The sequence below is a fragment of the Rhinatrema bivittatum genome, chromosome 3, assembly GCF_901001135.1.
Source record: "Rhinatrema bivittatum chromosome 3, aRhiBiv1.1, whole genome shotgun sequence".
Classification (NCBI taxonomy): domain Eukaryota; kingdom Metazoa; phylum Chordata; class Amphibia; order Gymnophiona; family Rhinatrematidae; genus Rhinatrema; species Rhinatrema bivittatum.
Window position 1 is genome coordinate 538,841,316 of NC_042617.1, and position 12,261 is coordinate 538,853,576.

Genomic DNA, 12,261 nt, shown 5'->3' on the forward strand with positions numbered 1-12,261 from the left:
TTGGAAACGCTTCGCTATTTGTTACACTGAACTGTGTTCCTGTGCTCTGGGACTCAGACGCTATAGGTATCCGCTCCTCGGGGGCCTTGTTGCATCTTGGCTATCCGCTCCTCGGAGAGCCTTCCTGCCTGGAGAACCCATCTACTCTCACTTGGGACTCAGTCTCATTCAGCCTTGTGAGTATGCTTCTCGTTTACTACCATTTTGCTGACAGAACCTCTGGTGTACCCTGTGCTTCGGACCACTACCGTGCTCGCCTCAGCAAACCATCTTCTACACTTTGGAGTGAGTACCATCATCTACCCAGCGCTGCTGACCTCCTACACCTTTCCTACTAACAACTGTGCAGATTCTTGGCATACCCCGCACTGTGGGCCACTACCGGATCTACTTTACAAGGTGTGTCATCTGGAGGAGGAATTCACCGGCGTACCCCGCTCTGCGGGCCACTCCCAGGGATATCATCACTGGGCTACCTTACTACTCTGGTCTGTGTCTTACTTCCCACTCGGTGGGCATTTCACCTACGTTTCAGTATAATAAAGTCTCATTACTAACTGTGTCCTTCTCTGCTGAGGCCGCGCCTATCATGGTGAGTCCCCACAGGGCTCCTCCCTGTGGGTGGAGTCAGCTCTCACTACGATCCAGGGTTCCCGACCATACCAGAACATAACACCACACTCACACTTGTTCATCCCTTCTCTCTCTTGCCCTGAACCCTCCAGCAGCTATAGTTTCTTCCTTCCCATGCAGCAGACAGGAATCCTCCTTCTTCTTTGGCTGTGTGGTTGATGATCCCTGAAATCCTTCTTCCAGCCATGTGAGCCAATGGGATTCTATTTGGCTTCTTCCCACCTGTCTGGCCAATGCTACTGCAGCTCCTTCATCCAGTTGCATAGGCTAATGGGTTCTTTTTGCTTCTTGCCATGCAGGGGGCCAACACTCCGTCTTCTTTCTGCCTGCACCAGGCACTTCCGGCATTGGCCCAGAGACCCAGCAATTTCTTTAGAATTCCGGAGTCTCCAGGATAAATCCTTAGAGCTCCCAGATATGTAAATTATGTGCATGGGTAGAAACTGCACAGAGTTCTGTGTATATGCCGTTACGCTTAGTTGTTTGAAAGTTACTCTCTATTTTTCTTTTCTTCTTTTTTAATCTTTCTTGATTGTGTCATTTGGTTTCTTTTCTACAAGATTTGTCTTGTAAACTAAAAAAACATGGAGAAAATAATGTCAAAGAGATCATCGCCCTTCCAACAACTAGCTCTATTAATGCCTGATGAACTTCTAGGTGCCAAGGATAAGCTGAGAGGTGATTGCCTGGATCCACTTGTATGTGCAGCCCTCAGAGGCACAAATAAGTGTGTCTGAAAGTAGGCTTCTTAAGTTCTGAGTGGAGCTTCTTGTTAACTATTCATTGGAATCCTTTTACTAGTTTTACTTAAATCTTCAAAGCAGAATGAGCCAAAGGATAATTCTTCATGGTGAAATCTGTAAAATAATCCAGCTATAAGCAGGTTCATACAACCTAAGGACATAGTCACATTCTTTTTTCAGATGGAGGAATATTTTATACCTCCAAATGAAATTTGTGTTAGATCTCTGAAGTAAAGAATAACATTATTGCCAATGAAAATATCATAGGGTCAGAGGAGGAAATGAGTATTTATAGGAGACAAAAATCATTTTACTCTCCGGTCTTATTAGAAATGCTAACAGAATCCCCGCCTGAAAAAAATATAAGACAAAACCAAAATATTGATAAAAGCGACAATCCCTACTGAATCCAGCCCTGGAGCTAAGCACGGCAACCAGTACTGACACGGACTTCCGTGATCAGCAGGGCATCAGCTCTGCAAACACTGATTCTGATAAACTGCCATATGGACTTGGAGCTTCTCAGTTTTGCTTATTTTGGGACTGAAGCACAGCCTGAATCTTCTGTTCTAGGGCACCGGGGCATAACACTGCAGGTGATTAATGGGGTTGCCACACTCCCAGAGCTGAGCTAGAAATAGAAAGGGCTTTTAGCACAGACGGGAAACAGAAATAAGCTTTATCCCGAAGACTTTGACTTCTTTCTTGACTGTTACACTGAAAGAAGGAAGGTTGCTGGGATTCATCGGTACCCTGAGGAGGGATTAAGGGAGGAGGATGAGTAGCTTTTCATTCCAGGTGTTGGTTTCAGACTGCCCACTTTGGGACAAAGTCTGATGCTTCCACGGGAAAATTCAAGAGCAAATGGCTTGAAAAATAGCCCTCCCCAAATAAGAAAAATCACCACAGGGGCAACCCTTGTCTACACCCCTCACCACCACCACCACCTACCAAGGTGGCACTGGCCCCCCCCCCAAAAGGATAAAAAACTAATGCCAAACATGGTGATTGTCCACTCCCTACCCCACCCCTCCCCTTAAACCCCAAAAATGTCCACTTTGGCATAGGACCCTCCCGGCCCATCCCAACCCCCCATTCCAAATATAATTAAATCCCTGGAGGTCAATATCCATTTAACTCATATTATGCATCTAACTCAAAGTTAGCCATCTAATTCATACATTTAATTATCCATCTAACCTCAGGTTAACCATCTAACTCTAAGTTGTCCATTTAAAAGTTTAGTTATAAATATTGACCTCTTGGTTTATAGAGTTTCCCCTCCCCCCCACAACCTCCAACTCCAACCCAACAAAATAGAACCTGATGGTCTGGGGGGGGGGGGGCAGGAGGAACTTCAGCCCTATCCCCTAACCCCCCAGTACCTCAAAATGTTAGTCAGCTGAAGGCCTGGGGTGCCCCCTATCCCTGGGCCTGGTTGATGCCATTTTTCAATGGGGGGAAGGCTGGGGTTGCCATTGATCCTGGGGTGAGGGTCATTTGGGGGAGGGTCATTTTTTGTGCCTCTGGCCCTTTAACTAATGGTGCCCTCAGCCGAGAATGGCTGCCATCACATGGGAAAGGGAAGTAACATAGTGCAATTTTTTGTTGCATATTTGTCATGGTACAGCCACGATAATTCGTCAGGGAGGGGCAAAGTATTGTGGCTCAATGAATCTCCCTTTTATTTTCCCCTCAATCTAAACAAAAATCAATCAGAAACCAGTAACAATGTGCCTGTAAATCACATGGAAAAAACAGTGCTCGGAGAAAAAGACTCAGATATTCAACCGTAGTACATAATCTGGAAGAGAAGGGAATGAGCAGACCACACCATTCAATGCCCAGTGGCTGACAAAAGTATCCACTAACCAAGTAGACACTGCAACATAGTGTTCTGCTCAGAAGCAGACATGCATCACCCTAAAAAGAACTCAAATCCAAGGGTGTCTCCCCCATCTAAGTCCTGTCTCTTGGTCTTTTTGACTGATATTTTCAGAAACGCCAGGAGGAAACTGATGAGAAGATCCTTTGTCCTGTGTACCAAGGCCCTTGACCTGTGTACCAAGGCCTTCGACATGATGTATCCCAAAATAAACAAGTAAGGGGAGTAATGAAGCTAGCACTGCAGTTAAAAAGTTTTGTTAAGCAAAAGCAAAAGGAATTGTAATCTAGTACTGAACAAAATAACATGAAAATGAACTCCGTCCTGCTACAGAAGGGACAAGAGAGTGTGAAGAATGCTAGGAACGTGCCTGTGCTGACAGCACCATGGAGCATTCTCCAGCTTAGGCTCCTGGGGCAAACTGGGAATAATAGAAGTCTGTCCACCCGAATTCCTTACCTTGGACTCTGACAAACTGGAGAATGTCACAGGCCACTGCCGAGGTGATGCAGGACCCACTCACGGTTTTTGAAACACACTACTCAGAAGCAGCCACTTACAGTAAAAAAACAGCTTTATTCCAGACATCAGAGTTCACTCCACACTTGTAACTTTTAGTTCCTTTCCCGAGACACCAGAAACACCCCAGTAAGCAGTAGGCTAGCACAATTCCCCAGGACCATGCAGTACCTACTCTCCAACTGTACCTCTATTTGCAGATTTAAATCCCCAGCCACGGGCTTTCTGCATCTAGTTGACTCCTTCCCCTCTCTCTCTCTCTCTCTCTTTCTTGCTTTCTTTTTCTTTCTTTCTCTTTGAAAGCTTGTGTTCTCTTGCTTAACAGCTACACTGATTGCCCTGCAGTCTCTAATTAGTCTGAGCTGTGTAACCCCAATTATAAACCCACCTTTCCCTGGCTGCTGGCTTGGTTCTAATTAATCTAATATTTCAAGACATTGTTCCGAAAAATCTTCTATGAGGAAGGCTGCCAAAGGCGGCCTCTTGGTTCTAATTAATCTTCTGCAAGGATTTCAGAACTACACTTCCCAGCAGGCCTGTGTTTCCTGTTCCTTCTGGCTTTCCAGTCCCCCAGCCAACTCTGTTTTACTTACTATTTCCTATTTGAAGCAGTGTTCACCCTGGACCTCCCTTCAGAGCTCCCTCTGCCTAATGAGTTACTGTCTCTCCAGGTTGCTTCAGTAGGTGTGTGTAGCTCCTGCTTCATCACAAGAGCTTGTTGGGATGGGGAGGCTGAGAAGGATCATGGGTCTTGGCGATAATTAGCAAGTCTGGAGGCTTGGGGCTCAGAGGTGGATGGGGTCTTCTGTTCTACAGAACCCCTTCAAAGTATTTATTTATTTATTTATTTCACATTTTTCTATACCGAGCTTCATGGTTGAATACCATATCAGATCGGTTTACATCGAACGAGGGATAGAAACTTGTAACAAAAAACAGAACAATAAGTTATAATCAGAAAGAGAGCAAGAAAGTTACATTGAACAAGGACTATAAACTTGGAGGCTTTACAGCTTTGGAAGTAAATAGAGTAAAAAAGGCCCGAGTAGGGCCTAGTAGGTGCATTGGCTGATGTTGCGTCCGTCAGACAGATTCGTCCTACATGCCTCACCTCAATATTTGCTTTCTCCACCAGCCTCGGGAAAATGGCGACCGCCGCGTCCTCTTGCCGCACTCTCCGGCGTCCCTGGAACGGCTATGGCAAGGCATTCCGCCATGATTCACCTGAGGGCCTCCTAGGGTGCGCGCGCATGCGCGCGCTACCCACATCTTTATTCCAGTGTTGGCGCGAATCTCTGGGGCGTCCCCCTCGAGTGATGTCACATCATCTGGGTATTTAGGCTGCCCATTTGCCGACTGACTTTGAGTTAGCAAGGATTGGATTTTTCCGGTCTAAGCTGCTCTGCCACTTCTTGCTGCTGCTGGAAGCTCACTCTACCTTCCGGGGTTTTACTAACTTGGGTACCCGCTCCTCGGGGGCCCTATGCTTCTTTCCAGGTACCTATCCAGTATCCAGGTACTCGCTCCTCGAGGGCCTGAGTTGTCTACCTTGGTGCCTGCTACCAATACATCTACCTGCTGGGAACTCCACCATTACAGCTACAAGAGTGTGAGTAATCTAACATCTACCAGTCTGTCTCACCTAGCCCGGTACTGCAGTTCCCCATGGGGCTCCTCCCTGTGGGAGTGGCCATCACTGCAGCACCTAAGAATCCACCAAACCATAACAGCTGAAGGAAAAAACACCTTTGATCTTCCAGAGCAGGCAAAGAATGATATGAGGAATTGCTAGACTTATGCAGTATGCTAGGGTTTCTGGCATTACTCACTCATTTCAATCATAGTCTAGACCGGTGTGGCCAACTTTGCTCCATGAAAGTCACAAACATGCCAGGTTCTCAGGATATTCACAATAAATATGCAAGAGATAGATTTGCATGTTCTGCCTCCATTATATGCAAATTATTACATGCATATTCATTGTGCATATCATGAAAACCGGGCCTGTTTGAGGCTCTCAAGGACTGGAGTTGGTCACCCCAGTCTAGAACTTGGATAAGGAGTGATATTCCATAGATGGTCAAGTGTCTGTGTTATGACCATCGGTCTCAGATGGCTGCGACCGCTCTTACTCACATCATATGCTGTCACCCTCTCTTCTTTGGGTGAACTCGTGGCTATGGCTAGCCGCTCCCGATGCCCTGTCCCGGGACTCCTCATGGCGGCTGGGATGCCGCCAATCTCCAGGTCTCCTCTGGACCTCCCTAGGTGCGCATGTGCGCTACTCGGCCCACCTTTAAGGATGCTAGGGTGGGAACCTCAGGGGCGTCTCCCCTCCTGATGACATCACTAGCCCTGGACTCTTAAGCACCACCTGGGCCTGGCTCTAATCGACTTGGCAATGAGTTCCCTCATTGCTGATTCCTGCTGCAGTCTCCTTGGACCCATGGTTCCCGTACCCTGTACTTCTTGGCGTGAGACACTCTCGGGTATCCGCTCCTCGGGGGCTTGTTCCTGTCTCTGGCTACTCCGCTCCTCGGGAAGGCTCTGCACCTCTGAAGCTCTGCCTGCCGGCTTCTAAACTGGAACTAAACTGCTACTCGGGAGACTCAGCGTTGGTGTACTCCGCTCTGCAGGCCATTGCCTTCTATTCTAGTGACTGTGCCGCGCCTCCTGCTCCTCGCGACAGCGTCTTGTGTTCTTCAGTGACTGTGCCGTGCTTCCCCACTCCTAGGGGCAGCGCCTTGGAAACTTCAGTGACTGTGTCATGCTTCCCCACTCCTCGGGGCAGCCCCGAGGAGTGGTGCTTCTTTGCTGGAGGGCTGGTGGGTGTTTGGAGTGGTCTCAGACAAAGGTGGTGGAGGCTAAAGCTGTGGCAGAATTTTGGCATGCTTGGGACCAATATAGAATCAGTCATGTGCATAGGGTTGAAGGGGTTTGTAAAAAGACTTGGAAAGTGGGTCTGGTGTTGGATTAAGCATGGGAATTTGTATGCTCATCCACCCAAAGTGGTAAAGAACAAAGGAGAAATACAACTAGGTGGACCAGGTAGGCTGATTGGTCCTTAGCTGCTGCCACCTGCCCTGTTACTGCCGTAGTGGCAGGTAAAATCTGGCTCCTGTAAGTCTGATTCTTCAAATTATCTCTTAAAGCCTTAGCAAGATTTCAAATAGTTTGTTGAACCTGTAAAACTGACATATTTATCAATTCAGTTTTAAAAAATATGGATTCCCTATATCCTGTGAGCGGTAACATGTCCCTTTCTATCAGTGTCTTTCCCTGATTTTCCTAGAAATGAAGACATAGAATTCAAGTGAGCTCACAGAGCACCTGCCTAATTTTAAACACCTAAGAATGGCTAAGCATCTTCCTTTTTTTATCTGAAAATCAATTAGTTTATCTACTGTTCACCTTGCCCATCTACCGAATTTTTAGCTGGTTAATAGCTATATATGTCTTAAAATTTACACAAGTTTTAAAAAATATCCAGCTTTATTAATAACAAAACTTTTTTCTATTACAGGTAAACCTGGCACTTGCCCCCTGGAGCTGGATGGCCTAGACTGCAAAACTGGAACTCAAGCACCTCTCTGCAAACACGACAGTAGTTGTACCGGGGATGAGAAGTGCTGTAAATATCACTGCAAATTCCAGTGCGTGAAGCCTGTACAAGGTCAGAGTGCCAGCACTATTCTTGCTGTATAACCTGCACTTTATCCTTAGAAAGATCTTCATGCCCATTTTATCATATCTAGCTGCAACAGACATGATAGCGAGCATAGGGTGAAGCAGAAATAAAAAAAAAAAAAAAGAGGTGAAAATGTCATTGAACAAATCATTAGTGAGAGCTTAGCTGGAATATTGTGTTCAATTCTGGAGGCCTTATCTCCAAAAGGATATAGTCAGAGGAGAGGGAGTCCAGACAAAGGCTACCGAAATGGTGCAGAACCTGCATCAAAAAAGATAGAGAGGAAATATGATAGGGCTATTCAAATATATCAAAGGTATCCATAAATGCATAAGAGTCAAACATTTTTTAAAGGAAAGGAAATTCTAGAGCAAGAGGTCAGGGTGTATTACTGGAAGGAGGGAGGCTCAGGAGTAATAAAAGGAAATATTTCTTCACAGAAAGGGTGTTGGATATATGGAACAGACTCTCAGAGGAGAGAATAATAATAACAGAACTCAGGGAAGCAAGGGTAAAAGCAGATGACATGGAGTATGAGATATTACAAAGGGACAGGCAAACTGGTTGGGCCTTGCAGTTTTTATCTGCCTCTGCTGGTATATAAATAAGTTATAGGCCTTATACGAAAATAATTACAATAATTAGTTTTCTTTCTACCTCAGTAAAAATGAACTAAATGCAGTGTGCTGTCAGCGGGAGGTTCAGTCACTACTCTATTTCTTTCACTAACTTCCCTCTTGAATATTTTGGAAATGCTGGCATGAATGACTAAGAAATTTCACTGGGAAAGGGTGATATAACGCCTAGTACCTTTGGCCTGGATTCACCATTCTAACGTAGAATGGTGAATCCAGCAAAAACGGGGGGGCGGGCCTGTGAAAGCCAGCAGCCTTCGCACCACCGCGGTGTTTTCCCTGCGGGCTTTCGCATCCAATAGCGCCACCGTGAAAGGTGGTGCTATTGGGCGCGCTACTGGTGACGATAACGGTGCTTACCTTATCGCCACCAGCAAAGACATCGCAGTGTCTGCCTCCTCGCCACCCCGACTCCGCCCTGACTCCGCCCCCAGCAAGCTATTGCATGCGAAAAGGGTCTTTTCGCGTGCGATAGCCGCTTATCGCACACGATAAGCGATAGAAAATGACCCCCTTTGTTAGAAGACAGATGAAATAGTAATGTAATCAAGGATTAAACTGCAAATATATAAAAAGAAAAAAAGTTGCTGTTTGTAGTTTTATATTGAAAGAGAGGGTGTGTGCCATCCCTTTAACAGAAACACTGAAAGTTATAGCAATTCCCAGGCTGTAGATTTTTTCACCAGGCTGTGCGGGGACAGTAGCAGCAACCAGCTGATCTCATAGTAAAATGGTTCCCTAAGGGAATTGAAAATAAAATTTACTTGGTAGCAGGCACAGGGTTATGAAGAAAGTAGCTACATGGAGTTTCCTCTGGGAGCATATTCAGGAGCATGCTTTTAGCCCATACCTGAAATAAAGTGATGTGATCAGTGATGTATGCAAAGACTCTGGGCTCAGGAGATATGAGACAGTAATACTAGTAGTAATAGCTTGTGTGAGAGAGTTGGTGAAATGAGTTTGAGTCCACCTAAGAGAAGAAATCTGGTTAATACAGAGCAATGCTGAGAATATTTTTGTGCAAGAGATAGTCAGGTGAGTGAATAAGATAGGTGTACGTGTGCTGGGGAATGTGTGCTTTGAATCAGACCTATAAAAGATAAAGAGGTCTGTAAGCATAAATAATGGGAAATGGGCTATGAAAAAGGGCAGAGTAAAAGTTAGACTGCCAAGCCTGTGAAAGTGTGTGAGATTGGTTCTAGCAGAGAGAAATTACAGAGAGAAACAATTTTAACATTGCACCAGAGAGACAGGGCCAGCCCTAGGGAAAATGATTACCTGGGTGAAAAATGTCAATGGCACACTCTCTCCTCCCTTCATTCCTCCCTTTTCCCCTTCTCATGTGATAAGGGCACAGGCTGGGTGTACCATGTTGAAAAATGGCTGCCACCAGGCCCGAAGCCTAGGAAGAACTCTAGGCCCCCACTACACCACAAGGGATATAACTGTGAATTGGAGGGGCATTTGGCCTTGAGGAGCTAGATTTTTTTAATGAAGTGAAGGGGTTGGAGGTTAGGGCAGAGTCTGGTATTAATATAAAAATTCTATTAGTATTTTTATTTCTACAAAAGGCTGTCTCCAGGGGTAGCAGAGGGGGAGGGTGGGACAGAGGTCTATGTAGACCCCTGGAGATTTTGGCAACTTTTGGGAGGTTGACTTGGGGCCATTGGCCCCTTTAAGCAATGATGGCCAAAAAGTCCCAGGACAACCAGTGTGCAATGTTTAGGGGGCACTGTGTTATTTTTCCCTGTGATATTTAATGTGAGGAAAAATACCACACAAATCACAATACGGCAGGGCCCATTCCCATGGCTTTGTGACTCCTGTGATATTTTTTCCCTTGGGCCCATTCCCATGGCTTTGTGACTCCTGTGGTATTTTTCCATTGGGAAAAAAAATACTGTGAGTAAGCCCCTAAATGAAATGGGGTGTCACTTCATGCATTATAGTGCCCTGCCCAAGGTTAGTAGGAACAGTAGTGGGATTTGAACCTTAGTTGCACTGATTTTCAGCCAGAAACTTTAACCACTAGGTTACTCCTCTGCTTTGGATAGAGCAAGCAAAGAAGGAAGGCCAGAGATGGTATTGTAAGATTGCGAGGGGATGAGGAGCACTGTGTGGAGAGAGATGAAGAAAAAGCAGAAATGCTAAATAAGTACTTCAGTTTTCACGGCAATGGAGAAAGACCGCTTATAGTTGCCAAGGGTACCAATGGGAGTGGGGTAGATATGACACCGTTTACAGAAGAGACTGTGTGCAACTAGCAAAACTGAAAGTGGAAAAATTCATGGGATTGGATGGGAAGTACCCTAGGATATTAAAGGAGCTCAGCTGAAGGACCTGTTCAATAAATCTTTGGAGGTAGTTATGGCTGCACGGGAATGGAGAAACATGGATGTGGTTGGTTCTTTTCATAAAAATGGTAACAGAGAGGAGGTTGGAAACTACAGGCCAGTTAGTCTTATTTTGGTGATAGGAAAATTGATGATGACTCCACTGAAGAGTAGATTATCTACAATTTAGTGGATTGCAGGATCCAAGGCAGCCAGAGGTGAAATGACTACATTATGCTCCTAGAAGGCATGGGGTAATCTGCGGAGAGCTGCAGTTAAAGCCCTAAAAGAGACATGGGGGAAGGAGGAGCAGATGCCAGGTTCCATGTGGGAGTTTATCACATTACCTAACAAAAAATGAGCCCTAACTATCATAGATCAATCAGAATGACTTGTAACTAGAAGATTAATGAGAGATTGTGCTATAGGTTATCAAGGAAAATCAAGAACCCAGTGTGCCATGGTGGGAAGTAAATTGCAAGGCAGACAAGGAAAACTGGACCGCCAATGTTTCAGATTTCATTATGACGTTCTTCTATTTCAGTTAAGGAGGGTTTATGCCCAGACTGGGATGCATCCATATGTCCATTCACCCGACCAGGACCTGGGATTTGCCAAAGTGACAGCCAGTGTCCAGGGAAGGAGAGATGCTGTTGCTATGGCTGTAAGCAGCAGTGTGTGCAGCCTGTAGGTAGGTGTTAGTGTGCATGGGCAGTGATTCCTTTTTTCTGTATCTCCATCTGCAATGTGTTCAGCCCATAGGACTAGGCAGCGACCAGGGTCAAGAGACTGAGAGATACTGTTGGAATAGCAGCAGCTTACAGGTATAATACAAGACACAGTTTACAGCACATAAGAGAGTTGTTAGCAGGATCTATTGGGAAACACCTCAACATGTTATGTGGGACTTCTACCATCTGCTCATGATTGCACCTCCTGTTCAGGGGGCTACTTCACCTATGTTTTAGACCAGGGATTCCCAAACCTGTCCTGCCTGCTCCACAGTCTGTTGGGTTGTTAGGATATCCACAGTGAATATACATGAGACAAATGTGCATATGTGGGGTCTCCAATGCATGCACATATTTCATGCATATTTATTGTAGATATCTGGCAACCTGACTCACTGTGATGCCATCATGATAGGTTTGGCAAGCTCTGCCTTAGACTTTCATGTACTCTGAAGAGATCAATAGGGAGCAGAGTTGCAGCAATCTAATTTTCAGTTTTAGCAAAGTGACTTCAATAATTTGGCTGGTATCTTCAAGTGTAGTGTCTGAGTTCTGAACTGAGGACGGTCCCTTCATAGTCTTTTGGCTGAGACTGAGAACCTTAGAATATGAGGGGGTTAACACACTGCCACCTGATCTCACTGGAGACATGACTGTCTTGTTCATGTTTTAACAGGTTTATGTTTAGTATGACAAAAAAAGGAATGTGTGTATTTATGTTTTATGATCAGTCCAAGCACATACACAAATATAAGACCAATTCAAGTGACTTTTAATACTTCAAAGATGCCATCATTAGACAGTAACAGGATAGATGTGGTCCCCTGACTCAGACCATGTTTTGCCCTAAGGCTGTGTCAGGAGGGACAGGTCAACATATGAAATATAGGGCATAAGCCAGCCACCCTGGAAGATGTGCACACTTGAATCAGGGCCTGCAGCATTGCACAGACTGAACCTTTGTGCAGGCCTGAAGCTACACAAAGATGGAGTTTTCATCCATGTTATGACCTCTACTGTTTCACTTTTAAAGACTGTGAGAAACTACCAGTGAGAAGAAACTGGTATTGTTCTCCTATCAGATGTCTCTATAC

The 12,261-nt window shown here is 45.3% G+C and overlaps 1 protein-coding gene across 2 annotated transcripts in view; it reads left to right on the forward strand.

Moving 5' to 3' along the window:
- The window catches only part of LOC115088269 (WAP four-disulfide core domain protein 8-like), a 71,885-nt gene that overhangs the window by 27,286 nt on the left and 32,338 nt on the right, over window positions 1-12,261 (forward strand). For both annotated transcript variants that reach the window (XM_029596386.1, XM_029596385.1), the window contains exons 2-3: window positions 7,304-7,453; window positions 10,981-11,127. In XM_029596386.1, coding sequence (XP_029452246.1) covers window positions 7,304-7,453; window positions 10,981-11,127 — 297 coding nt within the window. The remainder of the gene's footprint in view (window positions 1-7,303; window positions 7,454-10,980; window positions 11,128-12,261) is intronic.